This window comes from Myodes glareolus, chromosome 3, assembly GCF_982192425.1.
Source record: "Myodes glareolus chromosome 3, mMyoGla1.1, whole genome shotgun sequence".
NCBI classification, from domain to species: domain Eukaryota; kingdom Metazoa; phylum Chordata; class Mammalia; order Rodentia; family Cricetidae; genus Myodes; species Myodes glareolus.
In genome coordinates, this window is record NC_142028.1 from 82,678,721 (window position 1) to 82,704,431 (window position 25,711).

The window sequence follows — 25,711 nt, forward strand, 5'->3', positions numbered from 1 at the left end:
ATGAAAGTCAGAAAACAACTTGCAGGAGTCAATTTTCTCTCTTTAACCTGTGTATTCTAGGACTGAACTCAAATCATTGGGCTTGGTGACAAATGTCTGAACCCTCTGGGACACCCCACCAGCCATTAACTATCACTCTGAATATAGCAGGATTGAAGATCTTTTGTCAGTCAGTAGATTGAGCTGCCATCCACTGAAGTCTTTTAAAGTAAACCTAGCAACACACAGTGAACTCCTTACAACATCACCAGAAGTCTCTGGTCTAGTTAAAGGTTACTCTTGACATGTTGATGGGTAATTCCATCATAGGTATGTCTATAAAACCATGTGCACAATTCTGGCCCCTCTTACTCTTTCCTCTTTTTGGTTCTCTTCTCTCTTTTTCTGTGCCTCCTGCCCCCATACACACCCACGTGCAAGCACTGTATTGAGCCTGCCAGACTCCTCGTCCCTCAGTCCTTATTAGACTTGGACTGTCTCAGTTTGGATCTCACACTCATGGAGAATATAGATGCTTTTGGCCAAACTAAGTTCTTTTTGTTGCTGCTGCTGCTGCTGTTGATTTTCCTCAGTTGCTTTCTGTTTGTGATGAGACTTTGAATACTCTGAGCTGGGTGTACTGGCTAGCACTGTATATCACCTCCTAGCCCCGCCTGTTCGAATAGTCTGCTCACGTTCTCTGTTGCCTGCCACCTGGGCTTGGAGCCAGAGCCGTGACCCTTGCCACTGACTGCTACCTCCAATTACCTATAACTCAGGTCAAGTTCTTGTCCTTATGTGTTTCTCTGTGTTTCTCTGATAGGAGGGAGTCTGTGCCCTTTCATTACTTACTGAGCTCCTTAGGAACTGTGTAAGGGTTGCACATTTAGGAACTTCTGTTACAGATGGCACCACTAGCCAGTGTGCTTCCATGACTGTCCATCAGTGAGAGTTGTGTTGGAAAGAACTTGTGCCAGCTGTGCATTCAAAATAACCTCTCTGCTTTGCCCTCTGGGGCCTCAGGCCTTCATTGATCCCTAGTGCATCTCTGTTCTCAGAGTGATCATGCTTCTCTGGGAGGGTTGTTATGAATGCTTCGTAAGTTATACTAGTTAATGTTAGAACTTAAAACGTTCCCTTATCTTGGACATACAAGCTAAATATTGTGTACAATCCCATTGTTTGTTCTGAATGAGGTGAGATGTGGGATGGCTGGAAATATATCCCATGCATTTGTTTGTTTCCATCTTGAGACTGTTTCACATGCCCCGCTGGGCTGCTGCAACCCTTGGTAAAGAGAAAAGGCACAGCCTTTGGAATTTTATCAAAATAAAATAGGAGTTTTTGAAGATCGATTTGGTAAAAATCTGATATAATTTAGTATAAAGTTGAGTTGACTTAAAAGATTGATTCTGTTTTGATCATCTGTCATAGAGCCACACATTTTGGCAAGAATTCCCATGCGGTTCTCTGTAAACATAATTTGATTTCTTACCTGCGTCTTTCACTCATTCCATTTCTTCTTAAAAGATACACTTTATAACCCCTATGATGTACTAAATCTAAAGTAGCAGAAAGGCAGTGAGTAATTACCTAAGGATTTTTGCTAAGGAGATAGAAACAAGGTAACCTAGACAATTGCAGTTAAACTAGGATACATCATATCCTAGTCTCAATTTTACTTTATTAATCTGAGCAGAGCCCAGAGGCCTTTGAGATGAAAGTGTTCCGTGCATGCCATTCTTCATTTGTCTTACAAACCCGGCAGGTGTGTAGCAATGGGGGTGAAGCCTAAACTTATGCTGGGGTCCTGTGGACCCCACAGTTGGAATGAGCACACTGCCCTAGTGCTGAGCAATGGAGGGAGGCGGTGTGCTGTGCGGGAGCAGGGACGCTGGGCACTCTGTGTTTGCTCAGGTCTTTAAAGATCAGAAAAAGGCAACAGGGTAAAGTATTTAACTAGGGTATATAATGTACAGTGTACATAAAGATTTGTGAGAAGACTGAGTATTCTGTAGCATGTTTATATGCATTATGAGAAATTTGGCTTATGTTTTTATACTTCAGGTAATTGCTAGCCCTTGTAATTATTTATATTTTGAGTCAATTTCTTACTGTGTAGCCCTGGTTGGCCTGGAATTCTCTGTGTGGACTCAACTGGCCTTGAACGCACAAAGAATGGCTTGCTTTTGACTCCCAAGGATTAAAGGTGTGTGCCACCATGCCTGGCTGGTTATTTAATTTCTATATGAATTCTTGGGTAGGTGCTCATAAAGTCAGTTGCCATAAATTTATTTGTAAAAATAATATATTTTAAAATGTTAATTCAAATTTACTTTTGAAATGTTGGGAAAAGTATTAATCCTCTGTGGACTACTTCAAGGACCTCAGGAAATGAAAACCTGAGATAAGGGGTGGTGATGTTGCCCTTTTAATCTTTCCCCAAAGAGTCTCACTCAGTAACTCAAGCTGGCTTCAAACTCAAAACAATTCTTCTGCCTCAGCATCCCAAATGCTGAATCATAGGTGTGATTCACAGCGCCTCCCCCCTTGGCCGTTGCTGTTTTTGAGGAAGTTCCATGACTGGCACATCTCCATGTGCACAAGGAAGGGAGAACAGGAGTCCAGGTTTCAGGTTTGGATACAGAGGCAGGCATCACACTGCCTTGACCATGGCCGTGAGCTGGGCTTGATCGACACATCCTGTGCCCAAAGCTCAGACCTCAGAGTGGAATGCAGGTGGCTGCTTGGAGGAGGTGTCTGACTGCTCTGCCGTCTGTCTGTGTATAGGTTTCAAGTAACTCGTGATCAACGTTTTTGTTCCATGCTGTTTTCATCAGCTATAAAGACTGATCTTTCTCTCCATTCCCCACCCCTTGTTTTTTAATTCAGTTCTTCAGGATCTGCCTCAGTCTTGACACACAGCAGCTCTGGAAATAGCCTAAAGCGCCCAGACACCACAGAATCACTGAATTCCTCCATGTCCAATGGCACAAGCGATGCTGGTGAGGGGTCCCTGAAACCTTTCTTTTCTTAGAAATGTTTGCAATACTGGTAGGGCATCACCAGCCAATCTAACACCAACCTATAAGACAGCCTGTTCTGTTGCAGATCTTTTTGATTCCCATGACGACAGAGATGACGATGGGGAGGCGGGGTCAGTGGAGGAGCACAAGAGCGTTATCATGCACCTCTTGTCACAAGTCAGGCTCGGAATGGACCTTACAAAGGTAGGAACCAAATCTGTCCTTCCATCCAAGTCTTCCAGGTTACACAGGGTACACATGGGTGGATGACCACAAAATGAACATAGCGATCCCACATGTGTTTTCTTGTCTCCTGTTTCATGTATGTAGACGACTAAACAAAACATGGCTGTGGGTGAGTAAAATGCTAGCCGCCAGAGACAGTAGTCAGTGGGCTGTGTGGATTAAGAACTGAGATTGATTTGCCCCAAATGAGAAATCCTTGCCACCCTCACAATATTTAGATTCTGAACCATATTTAGATTCATGCCCTCTGGCATGAAAATACTTACTGAAAATTAAAATGTTGGAGTCTGACAGGACCCATATAATTTCTTTGCTAGTATGTGTCACACTCTGGGTTTGTGCTTCTGTCTACTGTGTCTGTGGGTGAGGGAGTGGTTGTCCCTACATCTTCATGTCTTCTTCTGTGTCAGTTCTGTCTTACTACAGCCTTACTGTCCTCTAAGAAGCAATTTGATGCATTGTTTCTTAGCTCTGCCTCTTCCTCGTTCCCAGAGCATAGTTCCCTCAGCTGGACCCCAGGACACTTAAATCTTGTGTGATGTTTGTTATATTCCAACTAAGATATAAGTGCTAGTGTGTCACACTGAAGGATGGCAGAGATCTGTGCAGAAGAAGCACATGGAATTGTTGAGACCCCTCTGAGGTTCCACATCTGGTGGGCGGGGCCCTGGGTGTTCTGAACCAGGGCATCTTGGGAAAGGGTTTGGTAAAGCACAACTGAGGAGCTGTGGTGGGTGTGATGGGATGGATGAGTGTCTTTCTGCTATGCACAAATCTTTTTCTTACAGAATTTGATCCTCAGGAATCAAATGTGTGTTTTACAGGTAGTTCTTCCAACGTTTATTCTTGAGAGAAGATCTCTTTTAGAAATGTATGCAGACTTTTTCGCCCATCCGGACCTGTTCGTGAGGTACTTGGCTGAGCACAGCAGTTTGTGATCTTTGCAGATACTACTTCTTGGTAGCCTTCTGTCCAGGTGGCCCAGCCAGATCCTCTGTATTCTTTCAAGCATTTGGGGTAGAAGTTGAATCTTTTGAGGGCCTGCTGCTTAAGTCTTGTAGTGGAGTTGGGGGACCCGTCAAGTCAGTCACCTCGGAAGCTTCTTTAAAACCAGCTAGCTAACAGGTGGGCAGATGGAGTTTAAAAGGTTGAGGCTATGAACTTACTTGAAATTCATTTAATTTTCTCAGCAAACCTTTCTAAAGTCCCTGTCATTTGGCAGGTACTTTGTTACAACCTGAAGCAAGGAAAAGTTGGAAAGTACAATTGTTGCCTGAATCATAGGCTGTAATGTAAAGCCTGCAGTCTGAGCTGTGTGCACAGGGAAAGAAATCATGCCGGAGAGATTGACAAGGTTCATTGCTTTTTGCTCGCAGCAGGCAAACTTTCTTAGCAGGAAATATTCTAGTCCATATTCTGGTAACTGCATCCCTTGTTGTGGAGGAATCGTGGCTTCCTGAAGTCATATGCACATCACTGAGGTTTCATAGTCGATGGACACACTAGCTAACCAGGAGAGGGAGAAGGAGCAGAAAGCAAGATTTAAGAGAATCGTGTTACCAGTTCTCAAAATGCAAGTATTTAAAAAAGTCTATGGTAGTGTTCAGTATATTTAATATATAATTGACAGATGATGCCTATTTGTATTGCTTTCAGAGCAATCAGATGCCTAACCACAGTAGCAGGGATGTGTGTGAGAGAGAAAGACAGACAGACACTGGCCTGGTTTGGACTTTTGAAAGTTCTAAGCCCATCCCCAGTGACATACCTTCTCCAGCAAGGCCACACCTCCTAATCCTTCCAAACAGTTAATGACTGGGAACTAAACACTCAAACATTTGAGCCTATGGTGGAGGGGGCATTCTCATTCAAACCACCACCACACCATGCAAACACTGAACACAGCAAAGTCTTATGGCTGTATTAGCATCAAAGGAGCAAAGAAGATAAATGTTCTGTAGTCTCAGCATTCAGGAGGTAGAGGCAGGAGCATTGCTGTAAGTTAGAGACCAGTTAGCATATATAGGTAAGCACTTGGGCTAAAGAGTGAGATCCTGTCTCAAAACAAACAAATCCAGAGACAGATAGGGACAGTTTGTAATGATGAAAGAATGAATTTATCAGCCGGGCAGTGGTGGCGCACACCTTTAATCCCAGCACTCAGGAGGCAGAGGCAGGTGGATCGCTGTGAGTTTGAGGCCAGCCTGCTCTACAAGAGCTAGTTCCAGGACAGGCTCCAAAGTTACAGAGAAACCCTGTCTCAAAAAACCAAAAAACAAAAATCAAAAGAATGAATTTATCAAGGAAAAAATATAAAGATACTTCAAGATATATGCAGCAGGCCTAGAGCATAGCCCAGTAGTAAGGTTACCTCCTAGCAAGTGTGAAGCCCTCACACGATCACCAGTACCACCCCCAATACCAAACAAAACAAGAAAAACCACAGGGAGAAATAGCCAGCCAGTTCCTCTAGAGCCGACTGGGGAGTCATCCCAAGAAATCGTAAGGGCAGAAGAGATGCTCAGTGGTTGGGAGTTCTGGTTGCTCTTCCAAGGATCCCAGGTTTGGTTCTCAGAACTCAGACATCTGCAGCTGACAGTCATCTGTGGCTCTAGTTCCTGGGGATCTAACACCCTCTCTGTCTCCCACAGGCACCAGACATGCATGTGGTGCATGTACATACATGCAAGCAAAATACCAATACACATAAAATACAAAATAATAAAATTTAAAAAAGAAAATCAGTAATCTCATAGAATTTCTGAATCAATTAAAAACAATTATAATCACATAATGGCTTTTTGACCATCAAAGAATTAAGCCAGCTGGATGTAGGCATAAGCCACCTGTAATCTCAGCTCTTAAAAGAACTAGGTAGGAGAATCAACTCAAATTCAAGGCCAGTATGGCCACAGACTAAGACCTTCTTTCAAAAACCAAGCCATATTTAAATTAGTGATTGGTGATTTGAAATATAGGGAGTCTCTCTAGCAGTGAAGCAGCACCCTTGCATAAAGTCCTAGAATAAGCAAAGCAAGATTTGGCCCCCAAAACTAGCAGCAGTATTTGCCTCGGGAGGGCATGGAGTGTGCAGAGGGAGCTGGGGACTCTAGGAATAAGGGTTCTAACTGGGTAATGACTGACTAAATGGATGTAAACATTTGCTAGAGTCTTCTAGCCAAATTGTAAGTAAACGAATTAGTCGTATATGTTGTACCTTGGTGTCAAATTGGAATTAGCGTCCACAGTACATGTGGCCCGAGGTAGACCGCGCTGCATGCTACACCACTGTGCATCCTGCCTAAAGGTAGAACGTCACATTTGTCATTGTCTTTTCTAGCATTAGTGACCAGAAGGATCCCAGGGATCGAATGGTTCAGGTTGTGAAATGGTACCTCTCGGCCTTCCATGCCGGAAGGAGAGGATCAGTAGCCAAAAAGCCGTACAATCCTATCTTGGGTGAGATCTTTCAGTGCCATTGGACACTGCCGAACGATGCTGAAGAGAGCACGGTAAGTTCTCTCTCTCTCTCTCTCTCTCTCTGCATGTGTATGAGAGTGTGTGTGCATGTGTGTATATGTGTGTATTTCTGTGAATGTGGTTGAGTGTGTGCCATAGACACTTGTGTGCTCAGAGTTCAGCTCCAGGAGGCAGTTCTCTCTGTATGGATCTGGGGAGTGAACTCAGACCTGGCAGCAGACACCTTGTCCGGCTGAGCCTTCTGGTGGCCCTGTGTTATGCTTTTCAGTTATTTCACACTGTGTGAAATGATTTAAGAGTCCCTTTACCAGAATCAAATAATGATAAAAGCAGTGTTCTCAGATGCTCACTATACAAAGAGCATTGTTGATGAGCATTTCTGTAAGTAGAGGGGAGATGAAAGAGTAGCGTGATCCTGAGGAGGGGCATTGAGTCAAATCCCGACAGCCTTGTATACCATAATGCTCAGTTTGTGACTTATTGGGGTCTCAGTCTTGCTTTGAGGAAAGATCACTATAATGATTTTATGAAAACTAAATTTGGAACCACAATGCTTAAAGAGGCAGTATTCTAGAAAAAACAGCTGGTTCTAGCTGCATGTGCAAGGTGGAATTGATGTGTGGAGAGCGGGCTCAGGAAGAGAGATGTTAGAGAGGCGTCCTTGCACCTGGACATCAGCAGCTCCAGTTGTCAGTTTACTGTCGAGGGAAAGATAAGCCCAGGCGAATCGAGACTGTTGGACTTGGAAATGGAACTTTCAGAGTGAAATTTGAGTGTGTGCTCGCTAGAGAACTCTGGAGAAAAGAGATTTTAGTGTCCTTGATGGTCTGGATGAAATTATACAAGAATATAGCCGGCTGGAGAAGAGGAGGTAGCCTAGAGCTGAGCCCAGTGCTCTGATATTTATGCATTTGTTTATTTATTGGTCAGGGAGACATGGTAGATGTGAGAGCAGAAGACAACTTTGTAGATTCTCTCCATTTTACATGAGTATTAGAGGCGGAACTTGGGTCTCCAGGCTTTCGTGGCACATAGTAAGCCATCTGACTAGCCTAGGGCTCGATTTAGAGTTGTTTTGCAGACAGAGAAAACAATAAAGAATGTAGGCCATGTAAAAGGTCTCACTCCATAGTGCCTGACCCATAATAATCTTGTGGAAAATGAGACTCCTGTTTCTGTTTCCAGGAGCCACATTAATGTGTAATCCTTACTAAAGAGAGAGGCAGTGCATACTAGTTCTTGTTCATTCACACAAGGATGGCTGTTTCAGGCCTGGCTTCATAGCCCATCTCATGTTAGGCAATGAAGCCTTCAAAATTTTAGTCTAGTCAGGGAAACTACAAATCCCTAACAGTGCAGTTAAGTGCCATAATGGAAATGTGTGTTTGTCCAGGAGGGACCAGAGATGCTGCTTTTTAGGTTCTTCATCATCTAAAACATTTTTTAATTGATGTTACGATTGTTTCCAGGAGCTTGTTTCAGAAGGGCCTGTACCCTGGGTTTCTAAGAACAGTGTAACGTTTGTGGCTGAGCAAGTTTCCCATCATCCACCCAGTAAGTTACAGGTTTTTCCTACAACCTTTAGTCTTAAACTGTCCTAAAGCCAGTCATCCAGTGCACGACAGCCAGGCCAAGTGACTTGTCACTTGAGTGTTGTCCTTCCTGTTACCTGAACTGGAGACTGTAATCTCAAAGACTCAGCATCACTGACTGAGTGTGTGCAAAATGAAGGGGTTTGGGAACTAACATGCAGTGCTTCTAAAGTCACCTTACCCATGGCAACTTGGAGACGTTTGTCGTTTCTGCACAATGTGTTCCAGACATTGTGGGGAGAATATATAGCCTCAGTATCTTTGTTCAGTGTAGTATTAAGAGTGGAATATTGAACTGGGTGTGATGGCACTTGTCTTTAATCCCGGGATTCAGGAGATAGAGGTAGGTGGATCTCTGTAAGTTTGAGGCCAGCCTGGGACAGCCAGGGCTATAATTATAGAAACCCTGTCTCAAGAAATAAAAAAGAGTAGAAATATTGAAGGGGCCCAGATCAGGGAGGGAGAGCTGAGCAAAGACTTGCTGGCCAGAACAGGTTGCCCTTTAGATTGCAAACCTTATGGATTGGCTGTGACCCTATATTTGGGGTGGTGGGGAGCGCTGCCCACTGACTCTGAGTGTACTTGCTCTGGGGAAAGCATGACCCGAGGGTTCTTCTCTGTGAGGAAAAAGGCTTTTCTGTGGGGCCAGTTTGGAGAAGTGACTACTTAACACTCACGGGAAACATTTTCTTTTTCAGTTTCAGCCTTTTATGCTGAGTGTTTTAACAAGAAGATACAATTCAATGCTCATATCTGGACTAAATCAAAATTCCTTGGGATGTCAATTGGGGTACACAACATAGGTCAGGGTAAGTGTGTGATAGTGTGGATTCTAGCATTTTTCTTAAGGAAAAATGACCCTGTGAAAGTAAGCCTGGGCGTCATAGTTTACATGTGAATGAATTTGGAGAAGAGAGCAGGGGTGGGTGTGTCCCACAGCATCCCTGAAGTGAATGGCTGTGGCTGCTGCCCTAGCAGAGGTTGTTGTTCTTCCGCAGGCTGTGTCTCTTGTCTGGAGTACGATGAGCACTACATCCTCACCTTCCCCAATGGCTATGGAAGGCAAGTAGACTGTGCTTTTCATCAGCCGCAACTTTGCTGTTCTTAAGCTACACCTCTCCTTTCTCTCCGAACCGCCAGTCTTACCTGAAAACCTTTGATTTTGTAGGTCTATCCTGACAGTGCCCTGGGTGGAATTAGGAGGAGAATGCAATATTAACTGCTCCAAAACGGGTTACAGTGCAAATATCGTCTTCCACACTAAACCTTTCTATGGGGGCAAGAAGCACAGAATTACTGCAGAGATTTTGTAGGTATTTTGTTTTTCTGCCTCAGTGTTCCACTTTTCTGAAGTACTTTACTCTCTTGAAACTCTGTTAGGAACTAACCATCAACTGACTTTGTAAACCTGTCTCCATCTTAAAACAAAACAAACCTCATGTCAGAAGAGACCTACACCCTGGGCCCAGAGTAATCGGGGGTGGCAGGCGGGCTCTCCTCCCTGAGGACTTGTATTCTGGGGACCCGGTGACAAGCTTCCTGTGCCATAGAGTCCAACCTTCTTGCCAGGCTGGACCGTGAAAACAGACTGTGCAGCCCCCAGTAAAGCACCTGTAAGCCTGCACAAAGCCCCCATTTTCTGTCCCTTTGCTAGGGAAAAACAGGAAACATCACACATTGGTATCTGGCATGATTTTTTTTTTTCAATAGTTAGGACCTGGGAGGCAGCTGTGTGTCTGAGTAACAGAGTTTGTAGATCAGACATTGCCTGCAAAAGGAGGCTGTCCTGTTGTACCCTGAAAACAGTATCCTGATGGAGTAATGCTTGACCAGCTGGTTAACCAGTTTTCCAAGAGGATTTAATTTGAATGTAAGAATCGACTGCCACCCCCACCCCCAAAGTAGGATGGAACCCTGGACAGAAAAATTTACTACTGATAGAGAAGTGGGCAGGCCTGGGCGGCACAGCTGACATTGTCACTCTGCTGCCTCCAGAAGGAAGACATGGTTAGGTCTGTGTGGAGCATCCCTGAGCTTTGATGTAATCTATAGAAGACGACAGATGGGTTCTCTCCTGTGGTGTGTGCTGTCCATTGCTACATCCACACACCCTCTGAAGGCCGCTGTTCTGAGTAAGGAAGAACAGGACAGACAGCGTCTCACTGTGAAAGGGGTTTGCAGCTGCTGTCCCTTATTCTTCTGACCACTTTCTTGAGACTAATATAAACTACTTGAGAAACTTGAGACTAATATAAATTGGTTTGTTTGTTTGTTTGTTTAGTTCTCCAAATGACAAGAAAGCTTTCTGCTCAATTGAAGGGGAATGGAATGGTATCATGTATGCAAAATATGCAACAGGGGTAAGAACTGTGTTTTGCTCTTTGTCTAAGCTGCACTGTATGTAGCCTGCCCTTTGTGTATGTAGTTTCCTTCCTCTCTTCTGGGCGAGCCTTCCCCCACCCTCCTTCCCGACTCACTTTCCTACAGTGCAGGGAACGGAATGGTCTTTACTTTTTTCTGGTCTTAAAACAAGAATAATTTGAAGCAACACTTGGCTGTAGCTTGAATTCTAATTTGTCTTAATAAGAAAACACAGAATCAGATACGGGGTAAATGGTGAAAGGTCAGAGAAGTAATGAGCCAGCAACTAGAGAGACTTTTTACCTCTACTGAATGCCTTGCCTGAGAATGCTCTGAGTTCTTGTCTCTTCCCCAACCATATCACTTCTGTCTCCACCTCCCTAGTGTTGGGATTAGAGGCATGTGATCCCAAGTGCTGGGATTAAAGATGTGAGCTCTGTTTCTCTTTTAGACTGATTCAGTCCCACAGAGATCCATCTGCCCCTGTCTCCTGAGTGCTGGGATTAAAGGTGTGTGCCACCACTGCCTGGCCTCTATGGCTCTGATCTTCAGGCAAGTTTTATTTGTTAAAGCACAAACAAAATAATATCACCACACTTGGCAGTCACCTGGTAAATGTTCAGTCTCTTGTCAATGTGCTTAGTTAGGGTTATTATTGGTATGATGAAACACCATGACTAAAAGCAGCTTGGGGAGGAAGTGGTTTATTTCACTCAGTTTCATGTAACAGTTCATCATTTAAGGAAGTGTGTACAGAAACTCAAGCAGGGCAGGAGTTGATGTAGAGGTCATGGAGGGGTGCTGCTTACTGGCTTGATCATCATGGCTTGCTCAGCCTGCTTTCTTAAGAGAACCCAGGACTAACTGGAACAGGGATGATACCATTCATAATGGGCTGGACCCTCCCATATCAATGTCTAAGAACATGACCTAGGGCTTGCCTACAACCCAGTCTTAGGGAGGCAGTTTTTCAGATGACTCTAACCTGTGTCAAACTGTCATAAAACTAGCCAGTACAAAGTGCTAAACTAATTTGTGTTTTATAATGAAATTCACTGACTGGCTTTGCATCAGATAGAGAAATAGGATAGTCCACCATTAAGGAACTTGGGTCTTATGTACTCTCGTTGTTTCTACTAAGTCAGGTATATAGATGAACAGGGAGAGCTGTGAACTGGAGTTTAGAGAGGATTTGAGCCTGTCTTCAGAGAAGCTGCCTAACATGAGGATTACTTGATAGAGGTGGTGTAGCTCCAAGAGATAGCTCTAGCATGTAGTGAACACACAGAATGTGCCTGCTGAATTGAACTGTTAAGCTTAAGAATTATTGGATTTAGGTTGCATCTGAAACTCACTGTGCTGAGTTATATAGGATCTATGTGTTAAAGTCTCCTGGGAAGTTAAACTCTCTGTAACACTGAGTGATAATACGCTATTCTACCTCTCGTTATCTAGGAAAATACCATCTTTGTAGATACCAAGAAGTTGCCTATAATCAAGAAAAAAGTAAGGAAGTTGGAAGATCAGAACGAGTATGAGTCCCGCTGGTAAGGAGCCATAACTAGAGCAGCTGCCATGGTGCTTCCTGCTTGCCTAGGCCCGGGTCCAGGTGGGTCTGGGAGACAGAGCATTGAAAAACAGTGCAGACTGAGCTCAGTGCCTGGGCCCTTTGTCAGTTCCCACATTTGTACTACAGCTAAGTTTGCTGACTTTTCTCTGCCTCTTTCCCTACAGTTGAAATAGCAGCAACATAAAGGAGCCACTTCTTATGCCCTGAAGTCCCTGCAGTTGACCTCTTGACCCTTCCCCTTTCAGTTTATAGTAAAGACACTCAAGCCCGAGAAATAAACTGATTCCCCAGAGTTGTACAGAGGCAGAGGCAGACTCCCAAGTCTTAGCTCCTGCTGTTGTCCTATGTGTCAAGCTACCTGTCCCTCCTTCCTTTGTTGACAAGCAGCAGAGGGCTCTTTACTGCTCTGGTACCATTAGCAGCTTAAGAAGGTCTAGTCTGTACTGCGGCGCTCAGCAGCTGTCAGGTGGCTGTAGGTTTACATTCTCCAGCTCACAGGCTCCTTCCATGTCTTTAGCCTTTGGAAGGATGTCACTTTCAACTTAAAAATCAGAGACATTGATGCAGCAACCGAAGCAAAGCACAGACTTGAAGAAAGACAAAGAGCAGAAGCCCGAGAAAGGAAGGAGAAGGAAATTCAGTGGGAGACAAGGGTAAGTCCTGACCCTGCTTCCTCTGTATCTTCAAGCAGTAACTTGTTCATTTCTGTGAATACTGAGGAAGTAAACCCAAGAGTTCCCTGGTTCCTGCCTGACACTCATTTTAGCAGGTGGAATGGACATGGCATACAGTACAGTGTGCACTATCTAACCGAGTCCTCTCTTCCTTTTGTAGCTCTTCCATGAAGATGGAGAGTGCTGGGTTTATGACGAACCATTACTGAAGCGTCTTGGTGCTGTGAAACATTAGGCTGGCGACTCAGTTCACACCTGGTGACCAGGGCAGTAGGCGTTAATTAAGCAACAATCGATCTTCCTTCAGGAGAACCTGTCTCTTCCTTCCTTATTGCAGTGGTTCCTATCTCAGGGATACTGGACTTGACGACACAGATGAACAATTAAAGTGGAAACCGCTTCCCTTTCTCCTCTGTGGCAGTTACAATTCTGACTTCAGTCCTGAGAAAAACGTCAGGCTTTGAAACAAGATGTCTCTTCCTTTTCCAGATCCCATGCTTTGAAAAGCATTTACAGACAGACCTGGTCTTAGTGTCCTGTCCTCTAATGCTGCTGTTCAGGCGTAAAATCTTTGTCTCCTAGTTCATATAACCTTGGGTTCTAGACACGACACACAGATACACCTGAGTTTTTCCACAAGTCCACCACCTGTAGACACTGTTTCCGCAGAGCCCTTTTAGAACATCAGAGCAATGTATGAAAGTCAAGTATTAGGAAATTTCATGGTTCACCTATAACCCTTATTTTAGAATTGAACTATTAGATTGTATCTAAACTTGGATTAGTCCAATTATCTGCAGTGCTTCTTAAGGCTTCATAAAATAATTTTCCAACCTTTTTAAAAATATGTTTCTTTCATTGTTTATATGACTAACCTTGGAAACCAATTTGGCAACCTGGGACTGAGGCAGAGCTTCTCCCAGGACTGCAGTCCTGCTCCTCTGTAGCACAGGGAGCTCAGCCTGCAACCCCTTCCTGCCTTCCAGGGCTCCAGGAGTAACACCATTTCCACCTCCCCCACCCAAAAAAGCCACAGGAGATGGCTTGATCTGAAGGGAAATACATAACTATGTTTATTTAAAAATACATTAAAAAACAAAACAGGGCAGTTTGGTGCTATAACAAATTAGTTACATGTAGGCACACAAGAACTGGGTTCTCCTCCGAGGACACAGGCCAGGCAAGCTGCTGACGTAAGTGTCTGGGTCACACTTGGCTACTAGCTCACTGCCATCCAGTGCAGTAACCCTGGGTTAGTCTTGCAGAGGAGAGAAAAATAAATCAAATCCTAGGTTGCCATCGCAAAATCCAATGAAGCCCTAAGGCAGTAGTGTAACTCCATACAATTCACACACAGCTTTAAATACACGCTGCTTCAGGCCAGTGAGACTGCAGTTTATTTGACTATTTTGTGGTAGGGGAAGAGGCTGAGCGTTGATGTGAAGGCCCTGATATCAGTAATGGGGATGGTAGAATCTGCCAGAAGAGGAGAGGGTAGCAGGTAGGTCAGCTGCATCCCTTCACGAGAATTGGAGTCCTCACCAAAAGAGGCGCTATCTTCTTCCAGTTCATACTTCCCATATCCAACAACCTGGAAGAGGCCAAAGACTTGGGTGAGAAGTTTGCCAGTTAGGTGTCTGGAAGCAGCCAAAGACTTGGGTGAGAAGTTTGCCAGCTAGGTGCCAGCAACTCCGAATGGTTGACCGTACTCACGTGGACACTGAGCATTTTACTTCCAGGTCCTCTGTGAGCCTTGAACCAGTTGACCAGATCTGACTTTGAGAAAGACTTCAGTGCTTCAATCTTGCAGAAAGGACAGGAAAGAAACCGGTGTCCTTGGTTGTCCCCACTCCTCAGTACCTTAAGTTATCTTACGGAACTTGCTCAATCTGCCCCCACCGTTCCACAAAAGGACAGAGATCCTCAGGGACCAGTCTTTGCACTTCCTAACAGCAGTCTACATTAGCAGAGGGCTGCAGCTCGTGTCTCACAGGCCCTTCACACTCAGCAACTGTGAAGGCTCACAGAATGGGGTACAATGCTTATCAGTCACCTGGATGAGAGGACCAAAGCTCTTCTGTGATGGTTTCACTAATTGCAGCTAGAAGTTGCCAAAAGACCTTTAGGAACTCCATGTTCATAAAAATGTAAACTCTATATATTCTTTAGTAGAAACCCATAAATTACCCTCATCAAATCTCATAATAAACCTCAAAGTGGAGCTTCTCTGGCTGAATTGGTCCATGAACAGAGGTAAAGGTTAGCATCTCACAGAGAAATTACAGGGACTCTAACAACTAAAGACTTAAGAGAAAGACAACCAGGCCCCATGGCCTAGGCTCCTCCCCCACACCTGCGGTTTGAACCTGAGACTCAATGTCCTCTGAGTTGCCCTAATCTGAGAACTCGTTACCTCGTGGGCAAGGCGGTCAAAGAGATACTGCTGTGTCACCACTTCGTTCCAGTTCCTGTCCACCTCCTCCCCAAGGTGGGTGTCCTCACATTCCTTCAGCTTGATCAGAGCTGTGACCTGTCAGCCACAACATCACACCCATTCAGACGTGCCAGCGTGGCATGCGTGCATGTTGGGTTTTAAAGGGACATTGGTTAGATATATTGGTACATGAACAGACTGAGCACCAGTCACCTGAGTGTTGAATGCATCTTCAGTGAGGTTCTCAATCTTCTCCTCAAAGCTGGAAAGAAATTCTTCTATCTTCTTGTCAACAATTTCAGAGCTGAAAGAATTTGAATAGAAGCCAAAGTAATTCAGGTTCACTCGCATAAAGGCTAAATGTTCTTCACCCTAAGCCAGGAGAGCAAAGAAAATGAGAATATCCTGTTCCTCTCCTCTCCAGCCTCATTTCCTAGTGCTCAAACACTGACACAGTGACTGGAACTGCCAAGGCCTTACACCGCAGGTTCAGAGTGTGGCTGCGGTGGGGTTAGGATTTATGTGTCTGGATGTTTTGCTCACATGTGTAACTGTGCCCACAGAGGTCAGAATAACACATTAGGTTCCCTGATATTGGAGTTAGAGACAGTTGTGAGCCACCGTTCAAATGACGTCAGAGCTTGATCAGAGCTGTGACCTGTCAGCAGTGACATCTCTAGTGAGAGCACAAGTGCTCCTGACAGCAGCGCCATCTGCTGGTTTTGCAGTTTAAGACAGTCATGCAGCCTGGGCTGGCCTTGACTACAAGATGATGCTATGCTATCTATGCCTGGCTTTATGTGGTACTGGGAATCAAACCCAGGGCCAGGGCTTTGTGCATTCAGTGATGACCACATCATCAGTCCAACATCCATTTTCTCTCTAAAAACAAACATTAATAAGTCCTGCAGAGTGACCTGTAGGGTTTGAGCCACTCCCTATGGACCTATAAAGCTCTGATTAGTCCTAGATGGGCTGTCTATTATCCACCCCACCCATTCCAACTAAAAGCAAACCATGCATAGCCACAGCTGTACAAGATTCAGGGATGCACCTGTAGTGCCCAGCCCCACCCCCACGTCTGGAAAACCAGGAGCGTACCCATTTACTCTCTTACTTGTATTTGGTTGCCTGAGTCCCAACAGTAACAGAGAATCCTAGAATCCCAGATGTGTTCCTACATGTTGGGTAGACGTGGTACCTAAAGCCAGACAGAGAAGTTAGAGGAGTTCATGTGGTCACTTGGTTCCTGTCCAGAGAGGCACTGAACATGGGGTGAAGGTACCCACCCTGATGCTGAACTGGGTACAAGCTCACTTTTCTGGCTTATCCAGATGCCTGAACAAACTGAAAACCCGACCTCAGTCCAACATAGAAACTGCAGAAACACTCCCATGTAGGTGCTATATTGTAAGGTATGGGAGGGCCAAAGCAGACTGACAATCTCTGCAAGGGAGTTCCAGGCTCTCAGTGCTCTTGCCAGCAGACTTACCCAAGGGTCTGCTTGGTTCGAAGGAAGTCAAAGCAGGGCTCTTCCATGTGCATCTGTAATTCAACATACTTTCCATCAGCTATTTCTCACCCCCAAGGTGTGATGATCTCCAAAATCCTCCTCCCATACAGTTCTAAATGGTCCAGGCCCCTAACTGCTCATATTGGATTACAATAAATGACCACCTGACCTTCCATTTACAAGTTTCTGACTAGCACAGGTCCACATCCCTTAGGCATGAAGGTTGGCCTCATGGTAGGTAGACCAGGAACTCCTGAACACCACTTCATGAACTTACCACAAGCAGCTCCATAAGAGTATATTCTCTTAGACTCCTGGTACCTGACTGAAGGGAAAACTTGATCAGACAAGCATTGACTTACGATCACAAGCAAGGGGTTAATGATCTTGGCAACTACTTTCTTGGATTTCACTCCTTAGCTTCTTGTCCCAACAATCCTGTTTACTATGCCTTCCCACTAGCCTGAGAGCCTAAGAACAGGAATAGTGCTGGAACACCTGTATTGTTGGCACTGGTGCAGACTCCAGGCAGACATGGGTGAAGCCAACAGTACTAAGCCTGACAGGTCCTGCCTGCAAGGCTCAGGATACACTGTAAAATCGAGTATGTAGTTGAAAGCCCTAAGGAGGACAGCAGGAAATGTGGAGTGATTGGAGGATCTGAATATGTTTCTCAAAATGCATGAAAACTGGAAAGTACTTCTGCAGTCAAACACATAGACACAAACCAAGTGCTGTGGAAGTACCCAAGAAGTCTGGAGAATAGCAAACTACTCAGAAAAAAGGATGCTGCTAGTACATGTTGGAGTAGGTCTCACAGACTTCTTGCACAGACTCATTCCTTATCTTTCCTGTTTCACCAGAGGAAAAGGATTGAGTCTGATTAACAATCACCAAGAAGTTCTGTTTGCTACCACATGACCACTCAAGTGTGTTCTGTGAGAAGGGAAAGTTTCCTAATGGAAGCAGCTAGTATGAGATGGCCAGAGGGCATCAGGCAGGCGAATCTGCTTCTGACAACCAGGACAATGTCAAAACTAGAAAAGATGTGGGGAGGAGGAGGAATGATGGCAAGATGGCTCAGAGGCTAAGTGCTTGCCCTACAAGTACAAAGACCCACGTTCAATCCTCAAAGTCCACATTTAAAAAATAATGGGTTTGGGGCTGGAATTAATTGCCAGCACCCAAGTGGTGGCTCACGGGTAAGTCTGGTTTCAAGGATCCAACACCCTTTTCTGGCCTCTGCAGGTACCAGGCACTCATGTGGCACACAGACATACACGTGCAGGCAAAACACCCATATTCATATAATTAAAATAATTCTTCTGAAAAAAATTCTTGGCGTGGTGGCATTTACTTGTAATCCTTGGGCTCACTGGCCACTAGGCCTGCCTGCTTGGTGTCCTCCAAGCCAGTCCTTGTCTCGGTGTTCTTAAGGGAAGGGCACCTAAGGAATGATCCCCAAGGCTGGCCTCTGACCTACTTCCACATGCACCTGTTGAAACATATACATGTACATACAATGGGCCCATGATCAGCCACACAATAAAAAGTCCCCCACCCAAAAAAAAGAAAAAGTAAACAAGGCCATGCTGCAGCAGGCTCAGCGGATTGGAGGCTGCTGGGAAGCCTTCTTTACAAACCTACCCAGACCCAACCCCAGCCCTCCACTGTAGAAAGAACACACACACAAACTGCCTTGGATTTCCCATCCCACAAAAAAGTTTGTTCTATGCTGATTGCTTAGCTAGGTTTATTTCATTTCTTTCCAAGCTGTCCTTTAAAACGATCTCACTGCTTGGATTCTGTTAGGGACTATGTAGGAATTTTCATCACTTTTTTTTTCCCCTTGGTTTTTCAAGATAGAATTTCTCTGTGTAACAGTCCCAGCTGTCCTGGAACTCGCTCCGTAGACCAGGCTAGTCTTGAACTCAGAGATCTTCCTGCCTTTGCCTCCCGAGTTTGGGGATTAAAGGCGTGTGCCACCACCACCCAGCTCCATCACATTATGTGTTCTACATTACCCGTTGATTAATAAAACAATACACAGTGTGATTTTTTCAAAAGAGGGAGGCACATATTAGTGACAGTTTTTAACTGCACAAACTCCCCCAAGTTTAATGCAACAAAAGGGTGAACTCGGCCTAAGTACTGGAGACCTGCTGTGCGGTGGGGCCAACTCACCTGGTAGTACACCGTGACTTCCGAGTTAGCATCACCTTTATTTAGAGCTCTGACTTTGCATAAGTGGTGGCCGCTGGGCAGCTGCACCACCTGGAACTGCACAGGCATCTCCTGCTCCAGGGGCATGAAGTTCAGCTTGCTGCGAAAGAGTCAGTGCAGGTCACACGGGCACGCCTAGTGCTCTCCCTCAACCCCAAACTGAAGAACACGGGCTTCCCCCTCTCATCTGCTGTTTATATCAGGCTAAGAAATGCAAGCGCCGGGAGGGTCTACAAGCTGAGTAACAGTCAGCTGAGCTCCAGCCTAATGTTTCTTTCTGAGAATAGCACTAAACCTCAGAGGAAAAATCCAATACTTACTCAACAACATATTTCAGGAAATCCATAGACTCCTAAAAGATAAAGAGAATAATTCCAATTTCTGCAGCACTTAGGACAGACAGCAGTAGGAAAGCAGAGCCTGTCACCTAATCGCTGGACAAGATGTTTATCAAATGCTAAATGACTCAAGCTGCCCCTCCACCTAGTGTATTCACATTTGAACAGCCCCGTTTCACACTGGCCTATCTAGCTAGGCCATGCTTGCGGCCACTGCTGTATTTTGGAAGTCTGAGCAGCTGATCCAGCCTGCTATGACAGAGTAAACAACAGAACAGCACTTGACTGACTGCATCCCTTCTGTTCCTCCTGAGACTGTTCTGCCTATAAGGTGCTAAGTGACAGTAAGCTCAACTCTGTAATAATCTCCCCTGCAGCTACTTCATGACATCAAGTCTTCAGCCTAAACTCCTGCCTGTCTGTCCCACTGCGTTAGACAGACAACTAGCTAGTCCTGCTTTTCTTGCTATTGAGACTTTGGGCAGTCTTTCTGTTGGCAGGACAGAAACGAAGGCTGGCTTGAGGTTTGGGAGATAAAACCAGAAAGAAAGGGAAGAATAGAGGATACAGATCTAAGAGGAGCCATTTTCCCACTCTGCCTCCCCCAGTCAGGCAGGGAGTTTGGACACCTCCCTGGCTATCTCCTAAGCACTTTTCATTTACTTCATTATTTTCACGCCTTGTCATTTTCATATAACAAAGCTTATCACTTAACAAAGTGTTAAATTCTTAATCCCAGAACAATTTTTAATCCTCAGGAAGCAGAGGCAGGCAGATCTCTGTGAGTTCAGGCTAGCCTGGTAACAGAGTAAGTACCAGGTCAGCTATGGCTACAGAGAAACTCTGTCTTGAAAAAAAAAATTTACATATCTTATACACACACAATTCAATTAACTATAGTCATGCTTGTGAGACATATTTTCAAAACATCTCTATCTTGGAAAATCAGAATTATATACCCATTAAACACCTCTCTTCTGCCTCCCTTCCAGCCCCACTGGCCCCTGGGAACTACCATTCCACCTTTTCTGTCCATCTTACTACTTAGATACTTAAAATCTCACTGCTGAGCTTGGCCACGCCTGCATGAAGATTCTGGCTGTGCATGTATGTGCAGCACACACTTTATCACTCTCCTCTTCCTATTTTAATCTCTACATTATGGTTTTCTCATATGATCTTCAGCAAATTTAACCAAAGCAAAATAATAACAAACCCCTTTCACTCATTCTAAACAGTCTTTTTCACAAGACCTGGTCTGGCGTCAGGGGTCAGGAATTCCTACCAGAATTTGATGATGCTGGCCCAACAAAACCTTTCGAGAGAAGAATGAAATTCACAAGTCCCACCCACCACTGTAAGAGCACCTCACTCACCGTGCTGGTGACGTTCCCTTGCACCAGGCCCTCAACAAAGAGCTGGGATTTAAAATCCTTGACAAAGTTCAGCAGAGAATCAAGGGAAAGGCCATCCATTAAAGCCCGGTACTTGTCAATCATAGACCAGCGGGAATATTCCAGGATCAAAAGTCTCACATCTCTGCACAAAGAACATTTAAAAACAAATGTTGCAAGAAATGTATCTTAAGAAAAAGGTTAGGCCAAGATTCTGTAGAAGTGTTTCAAGACAGCTGATTCCCACCATAACATGATGGAGAAAAATGAATGCCAAAATAGCCAAAGTAGCGATTAAGCTGCATACAAAGTTTTAAATGGGTTTATTCAATACAATGCACCTTCCTAACTCAGCTATAGAGTGAAATATTTCACATAAGTTGCTAAGTAAGTCAAATTTAACTAATTGAACTAATTTTTTATACACAAATTTTTAATTATTTCTGTTTTGTTAGAAATGTCACTAATTTGTAATGCTAGCTAAAGTATAGTAAAATGTCTATGATTGTAGTGATCCGAGTTCATGACTGACTAACTTCACTCCCCATCTCCAAACTGACTCCCTAATAGCTACTGGACTTTTTGAGTTCTTACTATCTGTGATTCAATTTCTCATTCTCACTTATAAAACAAAAGTGGGCCTATGTTTAAGGTCAGGCTGTTGGATGACCATTTACAGACGCCTAAGCCATGAAGTCATGAAGGGGCTTAAAGCCATGTGGACCAGGGCTGTGTCCCCTCACAGGGGCTTTTCTGCCCTTCCCACAAGGAGCTCTTCATCAGATGAGGCAGAGGACCCCAGGCCCTCCTGATTCACACAAAGATACCCACGCAGGTTACCATCAGCCAAGGCATCCCTGTCACAGAGGTTCTGCACTCTTCTCGACAGTGGAGGTTAAAAGGTACTGACAACGGTGAATGATTCAGTTCAGCAACCCACACGCCTCCTCCTGGAAGTCAACCACTTTTAGTCATGTCCCATGTCCACCTACTTGGCCAGAGTCTCCGGCTTGATGAGGATGTTGAAATAGGTCTTCTTCAGCTGCTCAGTTATCATGGTGAAGACAGCGGGTGTGGAACTGAACTCAGCCAGGTAGTCTATGATGAGCTGGAAGAGCAGCTAAAAGAAAAGGAAAGCACACTCAGCTTCAGGAAGGAAAGACTGTTCTCAGTTATCACGGAGTCAGGAACCTGAGAGGGGTGCTCAGGACTCGGTCCCCAGAGGCCAAGGCTGCTACATTCCTCAACGCTGAGGCAGTTTGTCTTCAGTTTTCACCATTTTCCTTCCAAACTATCTTGAAAATGTGCCTTTAATTGGAAGGTTATTTTATTTGCACATAAATTTTGGATGCAGTGATAACTGTTTAATATTAGTCTTCATCCAAGTAAGACATGGTGGTGCACACCTTTAATCCCAGCACTTGAGAGGAAGAGACAGGGGATCTCTGTGAGTTAAAGGCCAGCCTGGTCCACAGAGCCAGTTCTAGGACAGCCAGGGACATATAGTGAGGCCCTGTCTCAAAAAAAAAAAAAAATTCTTATTCAGAAATGTGAAATTTTACTATTTTCTTTAGATAGTACTTAAACTTTTTCCTTTTCCTGGGCATTGTTTTGTTTTTTCCAATTTATAACTCAAATACTTGTTCCTGATCATTTCTAAAGGGTAATAACTGCTCCGAAGGAAAAGGCCATTGGATCAACTGTCATAGCTGTATAGTCAACCTCCTAACACTAACCAGCTCTGTCATTCAGGAACTTAGCTTATTGTACAATGTTGTTATATTTAATTTTCAAAACTTTTAAGAAGTTTACACCTATATTCTGTAAATAAAATCAATCTTTATTTTTCTATACATAAATATATATCATTTTTAAGTATTAAGGTGAGATAAACCTCAAAAACCTGGAGAGCACCAATTTTCTAAGGTTTATATATTTTTTTTAGAAAGTAATTTTATTAAATTATAAAAGTTTCCATTTCCGCCCCTCCTCCCACCACCCTCCCACTCCCCCCACCTAAGGTTTATATTTTAAACAGCTTTCTAAACATGTTTCCCAGATGACACCCACTGCATTCTGGGATTCAATCTGTCTGAATCTTAAAGCTACATTTGAAGGTGGACATAAGTAAGTCACTCCACAGTGTTTCCTGCTGGGCAGACAGCAGCAGCGCTATAAAGGGAAGAATTAGACTTCAGAGTTTTGTCAGTGCAGGACTGGATTCTGCCAGGTTCTTTCCTGTGTAACCTTTTCTTATGTGATCCCAGTTCCCAGAATATTAACGTCCTTCCTTAAGTTTGTTATTGCTCTTTTGCGAGAATTTACCTCAGACCAAACCTAAATGCCACTGTGGGCTTCAGAGAAACAGAGAGCAAACCGAAATAAGATCAGCCCTAAAGCACAGGTGGTTCCTATGCATTGCTGGTAATATGCATTAATATATCTTATTAGTGTATTCTTTTTAAAGATTTATTTATTTATTAGGTATACAGTGTTCTGCCTGCATGTATGGCTGCAGGCCAGAAGAGGACACCAGATCTCATTACAGATCATTATGAGTCACCAAGTGCTTGCTGGGAATTGAACTCAGGACCAGTGCTCATAACCTCTGAGTCATCTCTCCAGCCCAATATATATAAATATTTATATATAAAATATATATTTACAAAACTCTTGGTGGGTCCGGGGAGGTGGCTCAGTTAGTAAGGTGTGTGCCATAGAGCACGAGAACCTGTGTTCCACCCTACCACGGCACCCAGAGACAGGAGAACCCTTAGGTTGCGAATCACTAAGCCCAGATTCAGGGATAGGCCTGTTCTAGTCTGTGTCTCTGTTGCTGCCATGAAACACTGACCAAAACCAGCTTGACAGGGGAAAGGGTTTCCACATCACAGTCCATCATTGAGGGAAGCCAGGGCAGGAATCTTATTGTGTATGTTCAAAGAACAGTTGTCATATGCAAGGCAAACCTGTGACACTGCCCATCGGGTCTCTGCTTATAGTGCTTTGGGACAACAAAGATAAATATGGGATTTCAAAGCTCCCCCAGAGAAAACAGAACTCGTTTACTTACAGGTAGTTTGTGGTTGAATCCTTTCACTCGAATAATTAGACCGTGTTCTCCAGCTACCAGTTTGTATTCCAGCTGTGCCACATCAGCTTCATAAGCTGGCTCAGCAAGGTTGTGAGTGAGAATATTGACGAAGATGTCAAAGAGGACAACGCTGGGAAGGACAGAGTGGAACCAGCATCATCAGCTGGCAGGAAAGACAAGAGTACACAGACCTCTTTCTATCAGAAACCTCACCTTTAGTAAGGCGTTCATTATCTGCTCTAGCTTACTCAGGACCCTGCTTCACAGGTCTATCAGAGGACAACCTTCAGTAGTTGTCCCAATCTTTTCATGTCACATACACATAGAGAATGACAACACGTACACATGCATCAATGAGGGAATGAACCAGCATCAGAAGCAACCAGCCTCAAAGCCAGCAACCCTGGCTACCAATCAGGTTTAGGGTTTCGGACTCACAAATTTAAAATATGAGGAAATGGAGAACAGTAATACATGGAGTGGGTAGGAGGTAGATAGTATAATGCTTACTATTTTAGGGCTGGATTTTATAATTAAGAGGCAAAGAGAAAGAAATGCAGCCAGGTGATGGCAGCATGCACCTTTAATCCCAGCACTTGGGAGGCAGACGCAGGCAGATTTCTGTGAGTTCGAGGCTGGTGGGGTCTACAGAAAGAGTTCTAGGACAGCCAGGGCTACACAGAAAACTCTGTCTCAAACTAAAAACAAACAAACAAAAAGAAATGCACTAACACTTTTTGAGCCTTTCCTATAACTCACTTTTTGGGCCCTGTGATCTCCCACAGTGCAGCTATCTATATAAATGAAAATATATGAATAATTTCATAAATGAATTATTTATGAATAATATGTATAGTTAAAAGTCTGGAAGTTGTAAATATAATAATTTGTAAAGGACAAATTATTATGATTTATATGTAAAAATAATTTGTAAAAAACAAAGTATAATTAAAAGTCTGGAAAGTACAGTGAGGGCTCATCTTTAGGGCCTTTCCCAACCCAGCTATAATGAATATTTATGAACAATTTCACAAATGAATTATTCATGAATAATTTATAAAGAACAAGGTATGATTTAAAAGTCTGGAGATTGGGGTTGGAGAGATGGTTCAGCAGTTAGAAGCTCTTGCTGAGGACCTGAGTTCAATTCCCAGCACCCACAACAGATAATTCACAATTGCTTATAATTCCAGCTTGAAAGGATCCAGTGTCCTCTTCTGACCATTCTGGAACCTGCACCCACCCCCACCAGCAGCAGCAGCAGCAGCACCACCACCACACCCCCGCTACACCCCATCCCTAGACACATACAAACACATACAGTTTATAATAAAACTTAAAACTCTGCAAGTCTTTCGGTACTAGCTCAACAGAAATAGTCAGCCTTCTCTGTAGACGGGAAGCCAGTCCCTGGATGACTCCATTCCTAGTTTACAGTGAGGGCTTAATTTTAGAACCTTTCCCAGCCCAGTAATTCTGTCATTTGCTTACAAGTTACTATTCTCCTTGTTTAGAGCACAGAAAACAAAACACTGAAATAAACTGTTCTCCAGTGGTTTAGGAAATACTCCCCAAAAGTCTGCCTCCATGGCGCTGGGCTCCTCTTAGTCACAGCGGATTCTTCACACAGCTGACCACACACCACAGATTCTTAATTCACAATATCACACAAAAGGCCCCATAGTCTTTGCTTCTGTTTGAAACTTCATCGTCTGCACCAGTCTCATCCCCCGCCCAAGTTCCCACCACAGCTCAGCAAGCTTCCAGCCCAGAGTCCTCCCACGTCC

At 44.2% G+C, this 25,711-nt stretch overlaps 2 protein-coding genes across 12 annotated transcripts in view; one reads left to right on the forward strand and one right to left on the reverse strand.

Annotated features, from left to right (window-relative positions):
- The window catches only part of Osbpl9 (oxysterol binding protein like 9), a 142,873-nt gene extending 129,100 nt beyond the window's left edge, over positions 1–13,773 (forward strand). For all 10 annotated transcript variants that reach the window (XM_048453356.3, XM_048453357.3, XM_087904749.1 and 7 more), the window contains 12 exons: positions 2,872–2,984; positions 3,091–3,209; positions 4,076–4,161; positions 6,592–6,763; positions 8,201–8,285; positions 9,022–9,132; positions 9,322–9,385; positions 9,492–9,632; positions 10,605–10,683; positions 12,140–12,231; positions 12,772–12,907; positions 13,089–13,773. In XM_048453356.3, the coding sequence (XP_048309313.2) occupies positions 2,872–2,984; positions 3,091–3,209; positions 4,076–4,161; positions 6,592–6,763; positions 8,201–8,285; positions 9,022–9,132; positions 9,322–9,385; positions 9,492–9,632; positions 10,605–10,683; positions 12,140–12,231; positions 12,772–12,907; positions 13,089–13,163 (1,273 nt within the window). In that variant the 3' untranslated portion in view covers positions 13,164–13,773. The remainder of the gene's footprint in view (positions 1–2,871; positions 2,985–3,090; positions 3,210–4,075; positions 4,162–6,591; positions 6,764–8,200; positions 8,286–9,021; positions 9,133–9,321; positions 9,386–9,491; positions 9,633–10,604; positions 10,684–12,139; positions 12,232–12,771; positions 12,908–13,088) is intronic.
- Positions 13,774–13,978: 205 nt separating this feature from the next.
- Positions 13,979–25,711, reverse strand: part of Nrdc (nardilysin convertase) — a 68,966-nt gene continuing 57,233 nt past the window's right edge. For both annotated transcript variants that reach the window (XM_048453351.3, XM_048453352.3), the window contains 12 exons: positions 23,904–24,054; positions 21,823–21,950; positions 20,813–20,975; positions 19,419–19,450; positions 19,060–19,198; positions 17,153–17,200; positions 16,855–16,907; positions 16,480–16,563; positions 15,576–15,666; positions 15,342–15,458; positions 14,642–14,731; positions 13,979–14,519 (listed from right to left, as the gene is read on the reverse strand). In XM_048453351.3, the coding sequence (XP_048309308.2) occupies positions 14,325–14,519; positions 14,642–14,731; positions 15,342–15,458; positions 15,576–15,666; positions 16,480–16,563; positions 16,855–16,907; positions 17,153–17,200; positions 19,060–19,198; positions 19,419–19,450; positions 20,813–20,975; positions 21,823–21,950; positions 23,904–24,054 (1,291 nt within the window). In that variant the 3' untranslated portion in view covers positions 13,979–14,324. The remainder of the gene's footprint in view (positions 14,520–14,641; positions 14,732–15,341; positions 15,459–15,575; positions 15,667–16,479; positions 16,564–16,854; positions 16,908–17,152; positions 17,201–19,059; positions 19,199–19,418; positions 19,451–20,812; positions 20,976–21,822; positions 21,951–23,903; positions 24,055–25,711) is intronic.